The sequence below is a fragment of the Seriola aureovittata genome, chromosome 1 (genome assembly GCF_021018895.1).
Source record: "Seriola aureovittata isolate HTS-2021-v1 ecotype China chromosome 1, ASM2101889v1, whole genome shotgun sequence".
NCBI classification, from domain to species: domain Eukaryota; kingdom Metazoa; phylum Chordata; class Actinopteri; order Carangiformes; family Carangidae; genus Seriola; species Seriola aureovittata.
The window spans coordinates 19,238,837-19,261,078 of NC_079364.1; the positions used below are offsets into that span (position 1 = coordinate 19,238,837).

The following is a 22,242-nucleotide window of genomic DNA, read 5'->3' on the forward strand; positions in this document are numbered from 1 at the left end:
GGATGAGAGAAAACACACACCTGTAATCAATACATCCTATGGCACTACGGTGTGATGTAACAGTATATGGTACCTATATATCATATTAAAATGTCTATTTAGAAAGCTAGAAATGTGCCAACATGCAGTGGCACATGTTTTTATAACTGCAATGGCACTTCTGCTGCATCCCCTTCAGATTAGGTCCATCCTCTTCACAGCAACACAGCAGGATAAAAACTTTAGTGAATGAATTTATGTTGTGCTGAGCTGGAGCACACTGTGGGATCTCCTGTATTAGAGTGCTGCAGTTTTAAAAAGAAAAGCCTATTAATCCCTACTACGGCTGCATGACCCACGAGAAACAGACCTAACAGTAGCTTGATCCATCTTCAGCCTGGTGTGCAAACAGTATGTGGGCGTGTGCACATTTATACTCCAGGTTAGACAAGCAGAGGTCAAAGAAATTGGTGTAAGTGTTTGTGAATGTGTATGTATGTGTGGTGTGTGTGTCCGCCAACCCCCGTCCCCCAAACACACATGCTGTGCATTCTTAACGCTTTTCCTCTCACCTTTTCTGGCCTGTAGACTACACTTCTTGTCTTGTTTTGTTTGCTAGTGTGTATATTTCTGTGGGTGTACCTCTGTGTGTGCGTGTGTACCTCTGTGGCCCCATCCCAGTGTCCACCCACGGTATCAGCTGTGATCCCTAACAGACTTTAATTATCATCACCTCCACTGTGCTTGTTGAAAATGAAAATGTGAGAACAGGAGGGTGCAGAGGTTGAAGATGCTGTATGAGAAATGGTAGAGCGTGTTCTGTATTAATATGTTGCCTAGGTCACGGACTTGTCTGTTGCCACTAAGATGTGAGGATGTGATTTTCATGTGTACTTAAATAAAACTGACTGTGGCTCATGTTTAAAATATTACAATACCCTGTTAGTATCTATTAGCTCCTTATTATTAGCTCTTTCAATGTTTTTTTTTGGACACTCTGTTGAGGGTAATTCCCTCAAGCAAAATCTTCAGCATTTCAGTCTTGAAGGAAACTGTGCATAAAAGGCTCAAAAAGTGCACCAGAGAACCCTGAAGCACTTTCCAATTTCACAGTGGGACAGCCCTGAGCCCTTGCAGGCTTTTCAGTAACACATGTCAAAGTCTATGAGAGCGTGAATGTGGACATTAAGACTGGGCCTTTATTCTTGGCTAAGGCTTGCGCAGTAAAACTGATTTACATGCCTAGAATGAAAGATACAGCGAAACTTGGCTGGTTTCTATTTCTTTGCTAGACATTTGTACTCCCACCTACTCATCCTCCTCCTCCCCACTACTATCCCTCCCTACTTTCTTTTTGTTTCCTAAAGCATCAGAGTAATCATCCTCTTTCTTTCCTCTCCTCCTGGTCCCGCGCACTGACATCGATTGATATTTTTTGGATTGATTTTTGTTGTGCTGCTGCATTGAACCCCTGAGGTCTAGAGGTCTTGTCTTGATCTACCCACAATCCCCCAGTGGTGCTGCTCTAGGCTCAGGTGTCAGCCCTATCAAAAGCCTTGACACACATCTGCTTTGATCATTCACACACACATACATATATAAAAAAATGCAAAAAAACGCAATGAAAGTCATTCTCTTTCTCTCACGCATCCATGCACTTTGATCATCCACACACATACAGAAGAACACATGTACAAAACATTTTCGCAGTCCTACGTCTCACTGTCTGTGTCTCATTTTCCTTTTCCTCTTACACACACAGTGGAGGCTTTGGGGTGGTATTGAGAGTACAAGAAAAGATCTTTGAAATGCCCTAAACTTTTAAAGTTGTGTAACACACTAATTTTGACAACCATAAACACAGCAGTTACAGTGACATCAACTTTTCAGGGAAAGGAATTCATCTGGATAGCGTAAATAACCACAGACTCTTGACTGAGCTCTACATATACACAACAGAGTATCTTTCTTTTCATCAGAAAACATAATGACAATAAAATTCCTTGAAACTTCAGAAAAATGGTTTTGCCGTGTACTGTCTATGCCACTTAGACTCTGAATGTTCCTCACACAAAAAATTCTATCATCCTTTATCACAAAACTGATTTGCAAAGTAGTAAAAGAGGGAAATTGCAATAAGTAAGACTTGTCAACTGTCATTAACAACAACAACTAACTCCCACCAGTTACAGATTTATAGTGTGTTGTCTGTGTTTCTTGTCAGTGTACCTCAGAACAAAAGGCAAACAACATGGATGTTGAATATGTAGAAGCAGCCTGAGTATTTCCTACAATCAGGAAGCAGATTATTAGTCATTGGTTTCATCTCGAAGGTGTACACATGATTTGAAAACAGACTTACAGTGATGGAAATTATTTTTCAATATGCTCTTTAAAGGCAATATGAAAAGCGCTCTTCCACTCAGCCTGTGAACCCAACCTGCATGTATCCTCCACTAGTAAAAAACCTTGTAAAGGTGTACTTGAACGAATACAGTCTGGGTAAAAAAAAAAACACACTAAGAAGAGGTTGAATTACCTGTACTCTGTTAAGTCAGCATAATGCATCTTTTTACAACTCTAATTACACCAGTGTGAAAACTGAGTCAAGTCAAACTAACTAATACAAATACTGTTTTCATTTGATCTTTTTATTTAGGTTAAGTAACGGAAGCGGAGGAGCCCTTACAACATGCTGATATCATGGGCACGGTGACTCAAGGGAGGCTAGGCCTGGGAGTCATCACCCGAGCAAGCTGGAAGGAGGCAAAGGCAAAGGACCGGAGAGAGATGGTGCAGAAGGAGATTCGGGCAGTGGAGGAAGAGGGCGGACAAGCCAGGGCAGTAACCATGAAACAGCAGGGCAGCTGGACCCGGTGGGACGGTGTCCGTGGGAGATCTCTGAGTTGGAAAGACATCTGGAATATGGAGGGGCATCGGATAAAGTTCCTGCTCAGCTCTGTTTATGATGTACTGCCAACGCCAACAAACCTCCAAAGATGGAGAGTGACAGAGGATCACTCCTGTACACAGTGCAATAAACCAGCAAACCTGGAACACATTCTGTCCTCCTGTCAAGCAAGCCTGACTGAGGGGAGGTTCAGGTGGCGCCACGGTGCTGGCACGACTTGCCGATGGACTGGATAAGGAGAGGAAGCGACAAGGAACCAAGGCCCAAGACAAAGGCCTCTGCTTTATCGGCTTTCTCAGGCCTGGGGAGAAGGCAGGCAGGCAGGCGGGACAAATGTACAGGGATCCTTGGTACGGCAAAGGACTGGGAAATGAGAGTCGACCTTGGAAGGCAACTCAAGTTTCCTGAGGAGATAGCAGTTACCAACCTCTGACCAGACATTGTGCTCTGGTCCCGGACAACAAAGCAGGTTGCCTTGATAGAACTGACGGTACCCTGGGAGGAAAGGATCGAGGAGGCACATGAACGCAAGCTGAGCAAATATCGGTCCCTCATCTTGGAGGGCCAGCAGAGAGGGTGGATAGCCTAGAACTTACCAGTGGAGGTTGGTTGCAGGGGCTTCCCTGGACAGTCACTCTGGAGCGCACTGGGGATGCTCGGGGTCAGAGGTGCAACCCGCAAGAACCTGGTGAACGACACTTCAAGGCAGGCAGAGACGGCATCCAGATGGCTGTGGCTAAAGAGAAGCGAGCAGTGGCTAAACTAGGCTGGCAGAGGAGAGGGGGGTCAGAGCTGAATTGTGAAGACCGGAAGGGCCTAGGGAGCAGTTCCAGGATGCTGGTTCTGCTGTCAAGCTCCACTGAAGTGTCGTGGGCCAGTTGATGAAACACCGGTGAAGTGGGGTGCCCACTTGAAAACCCTGTGAAGTCCCAAGGTCTGAAACATACAGCTCGGCCCTCAGTTGAACAACGTCTGAAGGGAGCGACTTCAATGCCAACCACCCCGCATAAAGAGCAGGAGGTAACTTCTGCCAAGTGCGGTGGCTGCGATATCTATCGTTTTAAAGACATGGAGCTGTCAATTAAATGAACCCTTCCTCCTTTCAAATTAAAAACCTAGCAGGAACAGGGGAACTATGCCTTTTGAGGCACTGGAAGGCTTTTATTCTTAAATAACTGTGAAGCAAGTGTTGACTGTCTTTGAAAGGGCTCCGTGGACATTTCTTTTAAACAAACAGAAGTTGTTGTCACACAGTGGTCTCCACCAAAATAAATTCAACAAATGTGTAATGTGTATTTCCTTTCCCCATTGAACATTTGCAAAGCTCATCTTAAAGTATTATAAATCTGGCATTGTTTGCATTTATATTTACTAGCTTACAGTCTTCTTTACCTTTGCTGATGCAGTGCAGCATTACCACCACTTGTTGATTAGTAGGATAGTGTGACACCATTGGTAGGACTGTGTTTCACATTACCTGTGTGCATGTAAAAAATAAAACAGCTCCATAGGTCTCAAACCCCACAGGGAAGTGGTAAAATGGTCCTGTTTTATGACAGGGTTTCTTTGTTGTACTGATGGTATTGATGCTGTTTTGAACATTTTGGAACTTTCCTGACTTCTGTGACATATAATGCAAACAAGAAAAACCCTTAAAATACACACAAGCATTCTGTGAAGATCTTGGCTCTCTGGTAAAAAGGGCAGTTTAAGACTGAAGAAAAGTATTTCAGTCAGGAGAATCAATTGATATAATCTCAGTTGACAAACAAAATAAAAGTTTGTTTGGGTCTTCATAACAGGAACATAGACAATGTTCCACAACAATATACGAGTACAAAACTACAGACACACACATACACACAGGACATGGCCAGCTGTGAACTTCTGTGGATCTAACATATAAACTGATATGTAAACATATATAGTGTCATCAAAGATTGAGCCTGTATCTATAACTACCAGTGGTATACTGTATTTGGTGTGCATGTTTGTGTGTGTGTGTGTGCCTGTGTGTGTGAATACTGCCTCTAGGCGGCACTCTGTAATAGCTACGTCTCTCTCTCACTTTACCTCTCTGTCTCTCTCTCTCTCCCACTCTCTCTCTCTCTCTCTCTCACACACACAAACACACACACACACACACACACACACACACACACAACACACACACACACACACACACACACACACACACACACACACGTAACCCTATCAACAGTCACGGAGAATTCCTTCTTTCTCGCACCAGCTCTTAGTTACCATGGAAACCAATAAAAGAGCGGTTTGAGATGGGAGGTGTGCGTGTATGTGTGTGTGTGCGCGTGTGTGCGCATCTGTGTGTGTGTGAGAGAGAGACAGAGAGAGAGAGAGAGAGAGAGAGATAGAGAGAGGGAGAGGCAGAGAGCAAGAATGGGAGAGAGAGCCAATGAGAAATAGTGAGGGAAAAATATAGAGTAAATCAGACACAGATAGAGGAGGTGGGAGGAAGGCAGAATGAGAGAGAGAGAGGATGAAAACAGAGGGAAGAGAGAGAGGAGAGTGAGAAGTAGTTACAGAAAAAAAGGAAAGAGAAGGAGGAGAAAAGACGAACGTGTGGGGAGAGGAAGAAGAGAGGAGACAGTGGGAGTGTAAGTGGAGATGTATTATTTAAAGAGGTCTCACCCTGTCTAATGAGTTTGGTCTAAAAGCCCCAGGAGCTGCCCAAAGATAGAGAGACAGACAGACAGAGAAACTTCCCTAACTATGTGGTGAGAAAATTCAATGTGCAATAAGAGCCGAGGGAGGAAAAGAGCAAGATTACTGGGTAGGACTGGATTTAGTTAAATTGTTCTGCTTGGATTATGTGAATTGTCCTATAGTTTAGGTGACAGCACTCTCAGCAGATCGATCCATGTATCTGGGACACAGAGAGGGCCTGGGCCAGGAACCAAATTCAAGACTGTCTTGCTGTGAAGAAACAGAGCAGACAACTGATCCAATGAACAGCAGGCCTGATATTGCTGTAATATGGTTCAACCAAGAACCTCTAAAACATCATGTACACAGTCACAACATGGGAATATATGAAACTGTCAATGTTTAATATATTTTTCAAGCTATCGGGCTATAGTTTGGCACAGGAGCCAATATAATAATGCTTTCTGTGCACTGTGATGAACCCAGAATGACAGTATGATAAAAGAATTCATAATGTGTAATGACACTCTGTGTATTGGAGTTACAATACAAGTGCACTGTATTAATCTTGTTTAACCACAGTAACAACCTGAAAGAAACACACCTTATGGAGGAAATTATGTCAAAATCAATTACAGTAAAAGGACATGAATCAATTGCCAGATGAAGTTCGATGCCATTCTGAGTATCAGATCATTTTTTATTTGATAGGAAACCATTATGTGGTCTTCCATTATTAGCCTTCAAATATGACTAAAATGTCAATACTTGGCTTGTGTTCATAAATATATTATTGTGAAGGAAAGCAAAGCCACTCATTTGCTAATGAACATCAGTTCTTTGTGTTATCACGGAGAGGGTTGGTTAAAGTTGCCAAACACTGAAAACACTTCATTATGCCCAAGTAACTGGCTGGTCAGCGGTCCAGCCAAATAACTACATTTGTTTTATATTTGTTTGATTGGTTAAATTACTGCCCAATAGCTGATTAACTGACTTCTTGATAGCCTATCTGAGTGACCGACTAGCAAACTGATTGACTGGAAATACTGCAAAATTACTTTTAGTGGGCTGATAGTGCACCAAGACAACGCGATTATACATTCAAGACATAAAGTAACTTTGGCCAATCACAGGTCTTTTCAGAGGGTGTTCCTATTGGCTGTTCTACAAATGCAAGTGTGTGTATACGTCCCTTGAGATGGATATGTGTCAATATTCAGGAGAGTTATGCAAAATCAGAAATTGCCACGACGGCAAGGGTGGAGCAGCCCATTCTGAGCTTCAAAACCACTCTTCGTCAGAGACTTATGGGTGACATCACGGAGGCTAAATCCATCTTTATATGCAGTCTAAGGTTAATAGCAGTGAAGCATTCAGATTGAGAGAGTTTGCTGTACTTGTCCTGGACAGGTAACAGGCTGCTTACTTCATTTTCCTGTGATATCTAATTGTCTTGTAGTGGTTGGTTATGTATTTTACCATGAAATCTGGCGAGTAGTGCTTATGTTGAATGTTGCTTATACTTTAGCCTTCTGCTACCACAGCCAAAGCCTCACGGCTGCGTTGTGTGCATCTATGAAGCGCATGCCTATGCTGCAAGAGAGCAGCTGTATCTTCAAATTCTGGATTTTTTTTTCTAGATTTCTGCCTCCCCCAGCTCTTACTTTCTTGTCTCTTAACCCTTACAAGCAAGATTTTCCTGTCTTCTTTGTGTTCAACAGCTGAACTTGCCAGATTCCAACGGTAACATATCTTTAGTCAATAAGTGGCAGTATTATCTTGAAATAAACTAGATGAATGTAATAATAAGATAAAATTAGTTGATGAGCTTTTTTCTTCCTTGCCGTCTGTTATTCATTGCTGGTCTCAAATAGCTACTCTGAGTGCAATTATCTCATCTTTATTCTCTCCCACCCTCCACCCCCAACCCCCCTCTTCACTGTCTCTCAGACATTATTAAACACAGCTTTCACGGGAGGCTTTGTCAAATTGTTAAGAGGTATAAGTAAGTGTGTATTGTCTGTCTGTGTGTGTGTCTTTCTTGCTCATTTTAAAATTCCTCCCTTGTCTTGCTACCTTGCTCTGTGGCTTATTTGAATTTTTTAGCCACATGGACCAGGTCAGGTTTCTGTCACTTTAGAGATCACACGCATGCATGCACGCACGCTCACACACACGCACGCACGCACATATACACTTGGACACAAACAAAATTGTAGTTATTGGACCAGTAAGTTTTACACCATTTAAACAAAGTTTTGGAAAATCAGTCATCATAATTTTGCATGGTATTGCTACCTAAGTGGAGTTCTATGGTAACCACAAGTGTTGTGTACTACGTGAAATTAAAAAAAAAAAAAAAAAAAAAAAAAACATTTCTGTGGCATTTTCACCATTATTGAATAACTGACAGCACAGAGGTAGACATGAAACAAGGGAGAGAGAGAGGACTAACACATGGTCCCTAGCTGGAATCAAATAGAGGATACTGCATTTAAATGTTATGCACCTTAACCATTCAGTTACCAGGATGCCTGTAGAGATTCAGTTTTGACAGTAACACTGTAGTATACCATATATATATATATATATATATATATAGATACATATATATCTATATCTATATCTATATATATATATATATATATATGATGAGAAGATATATATGTGTGTATGCAAGCAGGTGGTTTTTTAATAGTGCAAAATAAGCAGGTATTGACCAACATCAGCTTTCCATCATCTTGGTGACTGTGTTTGTAAGGATGCAGTTCCCGATGTATGTCTCCTACCTTTACATGATGGCAGAGCCCTGTCCCACACTGGCTTCCCATCATGCCCCATGACACAGGTGATGGTATCCCCGCCCACAGTTGTGTAGCCATGGTGACAGTTGTACGAGACCTGAGATCCCAGTTTATAGTCATAACCTGTCCGACTGCCATTCATAATGTTGCCAGGGTCAAAACAGGCCTCTCTTGGTTTTTCTGTGGAGAATGGAGAGGGTTTGTGTTATTGCACAAAGACAAAGCCCAACTAATTTGGAATATTACTAATTTAAAATGAACAGTTTTTATTTTTCATTATTTATTCATATGGTAAGGTCATTAGAGCCAACATCAGGGCCATGCACTAAACCACAGTCTCCCATGTGGTGCAGAAAAAGGCACTGTAACGATTTGCTCTCCACATTGGTGTTATTGATGACAAATTCATGTCATTTTCATTCGAATTTAAATATACAGTTATAGCCAATAGTTACAGATTTCTAAAAAATGCTTAAATCATTTATGCAGCTCAATAAAGAAAAAGTAATTGGGGCAAAACTATTTTGGTGGTAATTTAGTCGATAGGCTGCTATTTGTTGACCCCATATATAGGCTATATTGAACATCTTCTATTAACTTTTAATATATTTTCCCCCATGGGAGGTCAAGGAACACATAAGGGTAAAGGAGGAGTCAAAAAAAGAGGAAGTAAAAAATGAGGAGTAAAAAATTAGGTGTCAACCATGGTCAAAAACTCTCTTGGATCTTTATGACTTGGCGTTGGGCCAGCTTGTTTGCTTTCCTGTGATCATCCAATAAGAATTAGATATTGGGCTTGATGGAGGGAAACCGACAGACAGAGAGGGAGTGAGGTGGAGGGCAAGATGGAAGTAAAACACAGAGATGATTAAGGTTGTGTTTTAATTAGAGAGATGGCAGATGAAAGGTAGTGAATTAATGACAAAAGTACAGAGTTGTGAGGTAGTGTGAGGAGACAGACAACAGAGAGGGAGATAATCTTTTTTTAATTAGAGATAAATGGAGTGAGAGAAACAAGATTAAAATGAGTTTATAAAACTTGACAGAGCAGATCTAGCCTCTAGTTAGTCAAACAACTAATCATCAGATCTGCATTGACTATTGTGGTTGAATCACCCGCAGTCAAGCAACGTCTGTAAAATCAGGATGAGTCACAATCTGTGGAAGTAAACAAGTCATGGGCTGACATGGAACAGCATGTCCTTTCAACTGAAAGAGACCTCTGATGTATAGAAAGGATGGAATTAATAGAGTTGGCAGCTTAAAATACTATCGTCTGCACAACAGACCTCCTGTATCAACATTTTACCATAATGCATTTAGTGACAGTGATAGCTTTTTGTTGTTGTTGTTTTGTTGTTGTTGTTTTTTTTAACTTTAGTGCACAGAACATCCATTACAAGTAGTTAAAGGACAAATACGGGACCATATTTACTACGAAAACCACAATCTACTTTTATTCAGCATCTGATTTACTAAGAGGGAAGCTCATTACACAGCCAGGTCCTGGACACTATGCAAGTAAAGGAGAAAAGAACCAATAATGCTGTGATCCTGACTGCAAAACACTTACTTTGACCTGTTACTGTTACTAAAAATATAACTTATTGTGAATCATGATATAATCTTTAGCACCTATCTAAATATTAATTCATTAGAAGGGAAAAATACAGTCATTGGAAAAGAAAAATAAACTATGGCAAATCAAATTCTGAGTTAAAAACACTCACTTAGAAGCTTCATCATTTAACATTTACTTACAAGAAAAGGCTCAGCTGCAGCCAAGGGTCAAGTTAAAAAAAAAAGTTTTATAACACAAACCACAACTCACACTGACATTAATAAGATACTGACTCATTAATTACTTAATTTTTGTTTCTGATGATTGATTTTTATGTATGTTTGTTTCCCTCACCACAGCCTTCCTTGTGGCCCTTGCAAATCGGTTTGGCACTGCTGCGGAAATTGCGCGACCTTAATAGATCCAGCGGAATACATAATCAGCCACTGTCAACATGTCCCTGTTATTCCTGTGATCCTCCCTTAAATGCAAATGCAATGAGGTGAGAGACACACCTTGCAAACACTCTCTAAAATGATGTGTTTGTGGCAGATGTTTCCCATCTGCGCCTAAAACAAAAAGGCGCAAAAGCCTTATCTGACCCACACAATATCTTTTTAAAAAGTAAAATATCAATACAGCACTTATTTGTCCTCCAATTCATCAGGAGTATTGTCAAAGTTGTTGGCATGAACGATATGTCGAGGTGATCTGGTTTGTTTTTGTAGTTTGAACTATAGTGCACTGCTGTGAGATTGCCAGTTGATTACTATTACAGCCACTGTACAAATTGCAATACTGTAACCATCTAATACTAATATTGCAATATTGCACTGCCTCTACTGTTATTACTGCTGCCACTATACTACTGTCTATTACTACTACTGCTGTTTTACTACTACCACTACCATCATTTCTACAGCTACTTTTACTGCTACTAGTACAAAGAAGTTGAACTATTTGCTTTACTTTTACTATCAAAACTAATCAATAGTCTGTAGATAAGATAGTTTTACAATATTTGATCATTATGTACCTTAAAGGGGATCTCGCTGGAAAATGTACATTATAGAAAACACAGTGGACATTATGTTAAGCTGTAGATTTAGGGTTTAATTACCTCTATATTCGATGGCGAACCCAGACATGCCCAGTGAGGCGTCAGATCTGAATGCCAGGAAGAGACTGTTACCACTGCTCTCTATTCGCTCCGGGGCCTGGTTGCCTTGGAGACTTGCAAGTAACGGCCCATTAGAGTCTTCACCCTCGTAGATGTGCAGGAAGTCATAACTTGGCTCCATGTTAAAACTGGTTGTAAAAAGATAAACACAAAACAGAGAAAGTTAGTTAGGTTTAAAAGTCAAGGAGGAGTGTGTGTACGTGTGTGTGTTCAAATTGAAAAACAATTAATCCAGTGCTGTGTACTAAATTCAAATACGTGCCTCATTTAGTAACTGTCAATTAGTTTGTGCTATCTCTCTTTTAATGGTCTTCTTATCTTACTTATATTTCCACATATTTTTGGGATGTGTTTACTGCATTAGAATGAAAAATTAAAATATTTGTTGTTTTCTTCTTCATCTTTAATTTAAAACATTGTAACTTTTTGATATTTTAGAAAAATAAAAATGTGTGCGTCATCTTAAGTGAATCATTCTGTTGACTCATCATGTAAGGACAAGTCATGATGTATTTTGATATCCTCAGTACATGTGTGAATGTGTTTGAGTAGAAAAATGTATAAAAATACGTGTCCTGAATTTTCTAACCCGCTGCCTGGATCTACTAATGGATGTTTTGCTGGTTTTCCCTTTGACAACTTCTCCTCATCTCTCTATACATACATGTAGACATTTGGTGCTCATGAGTGTAAAAGTACAAGACACATGAACACACACTCTTTCCCACAAAGTCTCTGTGTTTGTCTGAAAGAGGTTGTGTTAGCCCTGTCTCCCACTTATCACACAGAGACAAATTTGTATGAGTGTGTACACACATCCACGTGCATGCACACATATACACCTATCACTATGTTTACTTTCAGAGTGTGTATGTGCATATTAGCTGTCTCCTACCTTTCTAGTTAAACCAGCTGCTCAGCACTCGGCTGGAAGCCATAGAACTTAACTTTGTGTGCATGTATGTGTGTGTGTGTGCATTTGTGTCCTGTCAGAGCAAAGACAGATAAAGAAGAGAGAGAGAGAGGGAGAGGATGTGTGAGTGTAGCAGTATTGACAACTAGTATGAAGGTACCCTGTGGCGTTTTCCTGCATGAGGGACGCTATAGTGCAACATTTAGAAGAGCAAATCCCTGTATTGTTTGTATCCTGTGTTCTATCACCATATACACAAAAAGCCGTGCATTCATGCCACAACTACGGACATGAGGTAATTACATGGTTCTGCAAAGAGTGGTAACAGTTGTTGTTGGTAATGCACCGAAAAACGTATCATAATGCCAATAGAGGGGAAGAGATGATGGGAATAATGCAGGTTTCAGAGCATTTAAAATAGGTTTTTCCAAACATTGTATGAGTTAGGAAATGCATTTAACATAGTTGTTAGGCATTTAGGATACACAAGATTTATTTTTTGGCAAGAAATGTAAAATGTAAACTGATATACAAAAAAATGAACAAAAATGTTATGAATGAAATCCAGATTTACAGGAATCTTCTCTCACATGCCCCCTCCTTTTTCTAACCTTTTGCTTTACTTCAAGAGTTGAAAATGCAACAATTAATTTCTGTGTTTGGGCCAAAAAGGTGTAATTTGGCTGACAACAATATTTATTATCAGAAAGGACTTTTCAACTTGAAAAAACATATGTAATCATTACGAAAGATAAAATTAGTGCAAAGAATGCTCAAGTTTAAGCCCTGTGTTTATATCTGGTGCAGAATGGGCTTAACTACACATAAGCCCCTTTTGCAATAACAAAGCATTAAAATGATCCATGTTAATACCTTTTGCATTAGTGATACATTCTGGGTCTGAATGCTAAAGCTACTAAATGTCATAAAAAGAACACAAAGATCTCACTGAGCACCATAACCTCATGTCGGAAGAAGAGTAAAAAAAATTGCAAATTAAGAGTGAACATGCAAACTTTAATAGGTGTATTTTAGTTTTAAAGTTAGGAATTGTACATTTTGAGTGTCACAAAATAGTCAGTCCTCTCATTTAGAAAACAATGCAAATATATTTTCCTTCCATTGACTCTAAGTAGTCTGTAGTCAGCACATTTATAGAACATGATATCACTAATTTCATAAAGAAACACTTCTGGATGATACCTTTTAGCAGTGCTATAAAACAAGGGACAGTTGGACATGAACGCTCAAATAATGATAACAAAAAATGGGGAACTTTGGAGAAGATTGGAGAAGCAAGAATTGTACCATGATCTCATTCAAAGGCAAAAGTCATTAGTAACTGGGTCAATAAAAGTCTATCTCAGGTGAGTTTATAAAACATAATTACCAGGTTAGAATTCGATGAATAGTGACAAAGAAAGGACATATGGGATTCACAAAACAACCAATATCAATACAACTTCATTAAAAGTAAAATAAAACTGTCTCACAGTTACAACAGAAGGGAATTATCTCTCCAGCTGAAAAACATGAAGCCAAAATTGGGTCATTTTTTTTCCTTTGGCAATCTGGAGAAATTCTGCTTTGCTTTTATCTCTTTACTACATGTGAAACTCCAATCTTCACTTTTGCTTTAGTCATAGGCCCCTAACCACTGTGACTTGTAAAATATTCACAACTGAGGCACAATCAGGACTTGGGATGTAAATAAACGCTGCTGTATTACCAAAAAAACAAAAGTTGGAAATGGTCAGAAATCCTTTTTATTAACACATGAAAGAGACCAAAATATTTTCTTTTATATACAGTCAAAAAGTTCATGCTCAAATATATTCAGGATCTATAGGAAATTACCAATAAGTTCACAATGATTAACAAAGTAAATTTAAAAAATGGCTGACTGAAAAATTCAGGTTCATTTCATCTCAAACTAATCTTTAAGCCACTGTAGTTACTTATGATAAACGTGGATTTTACTGTAGTTTTATAGACAGATGTATTACCTATTTTCCCCACTCACATGGGTTTATTGGTTACATTAATGATCCTTAACTGGATGTTAGAATAAACTGGGCCTCGTCCCTGACTATATAGCACTGACCTTTTTTTGACTCTGTGTGGGCCACAGTGAGTCATACAAAGTCTACACTGAAAAATAAACTCAGAAACTAAAACTAAACTCATGAACCAAGTCCATGGAGAGTGATACATTTTTTAATCTAAGCCAGAAGAGAAATATATTTTAGAAAATACTTGGGGACCCCATCCATCCCCTAAATCTTTAAGTTTGTAATTTTAATGTTTTCTCAGTTATATGGATAAACTAATTAAAAATGAATAACATTAGTGAGACTATTGCTCTGCCCTGATGTATTTGCTGCAGCTTTATTGCCTCAAAATTAAGAAAAAATACACATTTCTGTTGCTGTCTTATCGTTCTTGTCGTTGAATGGTATGTAGTGTAGTGTGCAATAATTCGTCTAACAAAAACTTCAATATTGACCACATTATAAAGACAGTCCCGTTTACCAACATGACGCATGCATCGGTAACTTTGTATTTTCTCAGAGTAATATTCACCCCCCAATCAGCTTAATTCAACATCTGACATAATAGCTCATGTTTCATATAGCATATGGTACTTTTACTATGGTACCATTATGATAGTAATATATTGTGTTTTCTAGCTTGAGTGCAAAATTAAAATAAATCTTTAATTAACAGCAAATTATCACAAATCTACCAGTTTAATGTGTCTTCTGTTTAGTCACCTCTTATTGTTGCCCTCATGCTGCCTTTTAGAAAAGCCCCACAGGAAACGCAACAATAAACTAAACAATAAAATCATTGTTTTGAAGATGTTGGTTGGTTATTTTTACCTATTATACAGTGGAAATAAAATGTTTGATTGAGTGAATCAAAATGTTAGAAATACCTGAGAGGGAGCAGTGTTTCACAGATAAAAACATATTAGGACAAAGGTATGTAGATACAGTGCCATGTTTTAAATTTATTTGGCCTACCTTTTGAAGATGAGAGCAATAACAAAGTCAGGGTTGACTCTAATTCTCCAATCACACTCTTTCCCAGGGGGGTAAGGCTGGGGGTAGTTAGGCGACAAAATTACTCCTGAGGGTCCACTGATGTTACCCCCACAGGTTGCTGTAGACAGAGAAAAAGCGAGAGACAGACAAAAAAGAGAGAGAGAGTGAGAAAAAAAGATGATTACACAGCACTGGGCTTGGGGTAATTTGGAAAGAAAATCACCCCTGACTGACCACTTATATAACACCCACAGGTAGGCAGAGAGAAAGAGAGTTAGTTAGTGATGGGAGGTATAGCAGGAGTTGGTTAGGAGAGGAAGAATTACCCCTTGTGGACTGCTGATACTACCTTCACAGGTAGCAGGAGAGGGTGAAAGAGCAAAAGCAAGAAAGGGAAAGATGTTGAGATTTAGTTACAGAGTGTAGAGCTGGGGGTAGTTAGCAGCGAGAATCACCCCTAGCAGTCCTGTTATTCCACAACAAGCCAGAAAGCAGGAGAGAGATACTAAAAAGAGAGACAAATGCGTTCAAGCAGCAATTTGGTAAAGGAAGAATTTGAAACATGGGGAGGTGTCTTGGGGTTGGCAGGTGGGTGTGGACGGATTATCAACAGTGAAATAGAGGCAAACAAAGGCATTAACAGTTGCAAATCACTCACAGACACATGCAAACTTACGCACTAGACTATTGTGTATAATGCTGGTTTAATCTTAGGAGCTGCTGAACACCCAGGGATTCACCACCTGAGGTTAAAGTGCAGGCTCAGCTCAGAGAAAATGGAGGAAGATTTAAGCCATACTTTTTATCTACAGTCATGTAAAACGTGAGGTCACTGGCAAAGAGTCAGAGGCAATATCAGGAACAGAGCATAATGTGTTTCACAGGCATGGTTACAAGGCAAATTACTGGTCTCTGTGACTGTGGTGGAGGACTTACTGATAGTGCTGGCTGATAAAGAGAAGGCAACAGAGAGGCAAATGTCTGTAGTCCTTTGCTCTAAGCTGGAGGGGTGGACAACATCCTACTTGCTGCGGGAATTTTCATTGGGCTCGGTCACATTGTTTACATCCCACCTTCAGCTATATGTGGTGATGTCATACCTAGTCCTGAACCTTGAATAACAAAAAATCCAACATATCAGGACCTATACGTGAATGTGGTGATTTTGATTCATCTACTCTGTCTAATTTGACACTTTACCCCAATAAAGTCATGTAGTTCAGCAGCAGCCTACCACCAATGGAAGAGGACATTAAGTGTGTCAGAAAGAGCTGAGGAGGAAGGAAAGCATAGCAGAAAGTAGGAGACTGAAATACAAAATGCAGCAGAATCGTGTGAATGAGGTGTGGAGTGGCATGTGGAGGCTCACTTGGCCCTAAGCAGCAGGTGGGCTTGAGGGTGGTGATGATCGAGGAAAAGAGCAAACAAGCTCTGATTTTTCAACAGCTACCTTTATTGTTGTGTAATGCGACAAAGCTGACCTGACTTTCTTTTTTGAACCCTTCTACTCATGTCCACACGCCTCACTATCTCAACTCTGCCTTACTGACCGCTCGTCCAGCACAGCTGCAGAGGTGAGGATGAAATTTAGGAGGTTCTGGTACTGCATGTTGAATTTTCTTGAATGACATTCAATGCTCATCCCAATCACAGTTTCTTCAGCACATTTTCAACTTCTCCTTGATTCTAAAGAGCATACCTCTTGTATGGATATCCATCAGATTATCCGGCAGCAGCATCTTTTGACATTAGACATAACTTCACCTGGAGGTTGCAGTTGATTTGTCTCCAGAGTAGTATGTCAGACATGGCAGAACAAGACAGGGACACCCAAGGGACCTCAACTGGGACATTTGTTGTTTACTCTCTCAGTTTCAAGCTTAAGATATAACTCTGGATCACACCACCTCCAGAGGTTTTGTGTCTTCCATTGTTGGATGTATTCATAAGAAAAAATAGTGCAAATGTTGGTGTTTGATGGATATTATCACAAAATCTTAATGTCTAATGCCTTTTTTCATATTTAGTCCACATTCTTTCGGATGCAATATGATATAAATTTTATTAAAGTCTCACTCATCACACCACTCTCTCATATTTCAACTCTTACTTAATTGAATCTGAGTTTGGCAGTCAGTGATCCACACAGTAATGTTCACCTACCTACACACGTTGGAGGGTCAGGTTGCCAGTAGAATCTGTTATCCATCCGTACACATGTGATGGTGTCCTGGCCTTCCAGCTGGTAGCCTGGGTCACACTGGAACGTCATACTGTCACCAGGCTCTTTACTGTCCCCGTATCGAGAACCATTTACAGGGATGCCTGGGTCATTGCAGGTCGTTGCTGTAGTGGCTGAAGAGTGTGAAACAGACAAAGAGAGACAGATATTGACGTACCATTGGTAGAGAGAAAGAGAGACGGTGGGACAAGCGCACTCAAACACAATAGTATTATCATCGCTGGCAGCTGCAGACAAAGAGTGTCTGAGTCCTAATGGGGCTTACTGTCATCAAACTGACAATGACTGACAAAATGATTCTATTAAAAGGTAGCAGTGGCAGCTGGAGAAACATGTGAAAGCTCATGCTCAGCCTGACTAGCTAGTAACTAAATGATAAAAAGATCATCCCTCTAGGTTCAGTCAAATTTGACCTTGTGCTGTCTTTTTGCTTTTAAATGGGTTCAGGTTCAGGTTTAGCAGCGTGCTCACTACCGATAACTAGATTTATATTTTTGTTTCACTACAATCAACCTCACAGTGCAGAGGTTTCAGCTATGAGGTTTGCGATTGTGTTTAAATATGCTGTAGTGCTTCCATCAGACCAACTAATGCCTAAAGCAGTGGACCGTGGTGCACTGGTAGGCTGCAAAGGTATTGCAAGTGGGCCAACAAATCATTTGCAAAACAGTACAATTTTGGGGAAAACATTTAATTACAAAAGAATAATAATAATAAAAATATAAATAATGTTTTCGCCAGCTGGACCGCATTGTATACTTGTTTGCTACCTCAGTCTGATTGCATATTTAATGATTACATCCATGGCAAAAACTGCTTCCAAAGTGCTGAGTGATTAGCAATAGGAAGAATTAAAAGGAAAGAGAGTCAAGAGACAGATGATGAATCGATAAGTGATCTCCCTCTGTCAAACAAAAAGAAAAACTGAGCTTCTCCTTCTTTCAGTTCAATCCTGAATGTTTGATTTTTATCATTACAATAAAAAGTGCTTTGAGAACACATTATTTGGCCTTAACATTAATCTGCCAAAGAAAAGATGGGTCAGCATTAGCTACTGCTTGAATCCTCATTATGCAGTAGACTCAACAATTAATCACAAAGCTTCAGATACACTGAAATTTATAGATCAAATCTTGGCCAGAGCCCACGCCAAGATAATAGTAGAACATGTTTGCATGAAAGCCAGCCTTATGAATTACACTCCACAGTGAACATGCACATTATATTTTCACAAGTATTCCAACAGATGTTGCATGTATGTATTACAACATCGTATTTATTACATCTTTCCAGAACAGAACTATATTTATTCCATATGGCCGGGGGGCAGATAGGGACACCAAGAGGAGAGAAAGAGGACAAAATGAAATATACTTGTAGTAATATCATACCTAAAAACCGCTCGCTGAATCGATCCACAGACCTTGATTTAAATAAATGAGTGTGGTGGTTGCTTTAGTAAATCAACATGGAGGTAAATATAAGGAGTCATTACCATATTAATGGAATAAAAGTGTTTTGATTAGCACGTTAGTGAGTGCAAATATTTATTGTTTTAAATATGTGGACAATGGAAAAAAATAAACATTTGAGAAAGATAGAGAGAGTGTGTTGGATGCAAATATTTATGACTAGGAATATACATCTCTTAAAAAAAGTTGTGACAGTTATATCTGGAATTTGAGTGTACATGTTTGTTTATACAGATGTACAGTATGTGAACTACAGAGCAATTGGAGATATATGGGCTTGTGTTTGAATTGTGTTGGTAGTTAAATAGCTATATTGTGTGTGCGTGTGTGTGTGTGTGTGTGTGTGTGTGTGTGTGTGTGTGTTTATGCGCTCAGGTGAATAAGCAGCTGTGAAGGTAAGAGCTCCTTCACTGAGTGCTCTCCTGCTTCCTAACTTTTTCTTACTCAGGTATGTCTCTGATTGATTTGCTGCTACAGTGGATCACAGTGACTTTAGCCAATGATTTTGAAAGGACAGTGAACAGAGATTTTTAGGTCCAGTGACTCAAACAGCAAAGGTCATCTCTACACCCAATGGGTACAGTAATTGTGCAGGCTGTCTTTTCTTTTAATAAATATGTGGAGAAACAACAGCAGTAGTATCAGTATGATTAAAAAACTGAACTCTTATTACAAAATGGTTATTTAAAGACAAAGCCCTTAAGATGAATGGAAATGGATTTTGGTCATTACTTATTTAATTATTTATAGTATTTATTATTATCATCTGGTGTTAATTCATTTCACAAAATTACTGTGACTCAAAGAAATTTTTATCACTAAACTGTTATATAACTAACCTGAGATGAAGTAAAACTCATAGCTTTGTTACCATACCTCCTGGTTTCCTAAACTGTGGGAGACAAACTAAACTGAGCCACAGATCTCCGGTGGGCTTTTTCAGTACTTAGTGAGCCTGGGTCCCAGGGTGAGATATTAAATTTCTCATTTGATTCTTTGGCTAAAGGTTTTTCAGAAATCCTGTTAAATGTAGCATTAATTCCAGATTAATTCTCTTCTAGCCAATATAAATGAGGTTTATATAATAACTAAGAAACTATATGTGCGATGAATCCTGAGTTTGTTAATTAGCTAATTTAATTGCTAATTCAGTAATTGGTTTTTCTTCATAAATGGATCTTGGGGATAGAGTGAGGCAGACCACACAAATTGAGAGGAATCATGGTACATTTTTGATTTTTTTTTTCTGTCATTCAGAGTTTCCACCGACATATGAATCTTGAGTTTACTCACTGGAGAACTGTATAGAAAATCCTTGCTTGCTGATGAAATAGTCTGAATCAAACTGCAGTGTGAGTATGTTGAAAGTCGAGTGGATATCTTCAGGTAGGGCTGGGCCCGACCATTCTTTCAACAGGATCCCCCCATCTGATGGCCCAGATGGACCATCCCAAACTCTCAGGATATCATGGCCGATCTCAGTGTCAAAGACGATGAAGTGGAGGCTGAGAAAACAAGAAAATACACAGGAGATCAGAGATTAGGTACAAACATTAACCACTGCTTTGTTTTAGTCAGCAGATTCACCAAAGATCATGTCAACTGTAAAATAAAATGAAGCAGAGCAGAGAGCAGACAGGTCACACTAGCACACACACACACACACACACAGACACACACATAAATGTCAGCAGTAGCCATAATGTGTTGAGAAACACGACGGTGGCATAATGACTAATGTGGTGTACTCTCCGACACAGCAGTGCCTTTGACAGTGAGCGTTTATCTCTAATTAGTGAATATATTATTACCTGACAGTTTTGTGAGGGTTTGCCTCTATAGTGCATATAGAGTTAAAGTTGTTGTTACATGGGAATCATGCTATAAAATCCTATTATTGTAATGTAAAACCAAAAACACTCAACCACAACTGTAGGCCATGATCATGTTCACAGGGGATTCTGTGTGCTTCATAGTTACCTGATAGTCTTGCCTGTATCAGCCTCTATAGTCCAGGTACAGTGGAGGTTGTTGTCATAAGGAGCAGGATAGCCTGGAGACAGAATCCGTCCAGACACTGCTCCAGTTATGTGACCTCCACACTCCGCTACAAGGACACGAGACAAAGGGATGATCAAACATCAATGGAAAAAAATACACATATTTTGTCTTCTTGTTTTAGCTTAACCTATTGTATAATTTATAGGTATTATTGTCTATTGCTTCCATCTGTATTAAGGAGCAAGGATATATCTTACAACCCTAGTTACATAATCTTCACATTTAGCTGGAAAGAGGGGCACAGGATAAAGCCATATACTGAAGGATTACTGCGGGGTTACTATGAATTATAAACTCTGCAGCAGATATTATTGGTGAACTGTAGCCCTCTCAGCCATATAGCCCACACTTCTCAATCACAAAGACATTTGAAGTGTATTGAAGAATACAAGTCATCACACTAGCTTCTTATGAGGTGACCAAACAAAGGCAATACATCTTACAAAGAAAAATCTTACACCAGTTCACCTGCACGGTCACAGTGAATCAGTGAATCCGAAACTTGATAACCCTGTTTAGCACATATATGTGTACAAGATAAGCTATAATTCTGCAGATTAGTAGTTCTGGCACTCTCTGTTTTAGATGATTAGTCCATGTTCATCTGTTTACTGTGGCACTCTCAATTAGAGGTCTTCACACACAGTGTGACTTGATTCTGAGGAACCAAAACCTGACTCGTGACCTGAAATCTCAAATTATACTCTATCTAATGGGATCCAGTAGGGTCTCGTTTTACTGCCACAGCTCTAATCTTTCTGTCTCTAACAACCAGGCATCCGGGCATATTTCAGGATTTATCAGTAACCTATGTAAAAAATGAATGCCATTAAATAACAATTACTTTTTAGAATTAGAATAATAAATATTAGCTTGGTTAGAAAATTATCATTGTCTGTCTATTACCCAGTTAGCTGCAGAATGTTGGTAAAGAGAAAATATAATTTTCAATTATTCATAAAAATTAGTCTTTGATGCATGTAAACAAAAATCATTCTCAGAATTAGTTTCTGTGACTTTACATTTATTCTAAGGATATTATTATACTGCTGATTGTTCAACAGAGCCTCATGCTGCTGCCCGTGTTGGTGAATTGGGTCTTCTTATCCTTGGGTGTATTGTGATTGGGTCTGACAGTGCTCAGGTCCCCATTGGGTATCCATGTTTTGAAAAACTAATTGATGCATGCCAGGTTCAGGTAGACGTTCCATCGTTTTGGGATCGGGTCAGACATTTGGGATCCGTGAAGACCTCTATTCTCAATACAACCAGATTCTTTGTATCATATTTTCTGGTTTTCTTTCCAGCCATATTAACATTTCAATTCATCTCTGTAAGAGTCGGCTCTTCTACTTTGCTGTAAATTACTCTGAGGTGTGAAGGTTGAGTT

At 39.4% G+C, this 22,242-nt stretch overlaps 1 protein-coding gene across 1 annotated transcript in view; it reads right to left on the reverse strand.

Moving 5' to 3' along the window:
- The window catches only part of LOC130174222 (CUB and sushi domain-containing protein 1-like), a 409,154-nt gene that overhangs the window by 86,842 nt on the left and 300,070 nt on the right, over nucleotides 1-22,242 (reverse strand). The window contains exons 27-32 of the mRNA XM_056383857.1: nucleotides 20,772-20,898; nucleotides 20,085-20,296; nucleotides 17,241-17,432; nucleotides 15,057-15,195; nucleotides 11,058-11,245; nucleotides 8,362-8,556 (exon numbers count right to left, since the gene is read on the reverse strand). Coding sequence (XP_056239832.1) covers nucleotides 8,362-8,556; nucleotides 11,058-11,245; nucleotides 15,057-15,195; nucleotides 17,241-17,432; nucleotides 20,085-20,296; nucleotides 20,772-20,898 — 1,053 coding nt within the window. The remainder of the gene's footprint in view (nucleotides 1-8,361; nucleotides 8,557-11,057; nucleotides 11,246-15,056; nucleotides 15,196-17,240; nucleotides 17,433-20,084; nucleotides 20,297-20,771; nucleotides 20,899-22,242) is intronic.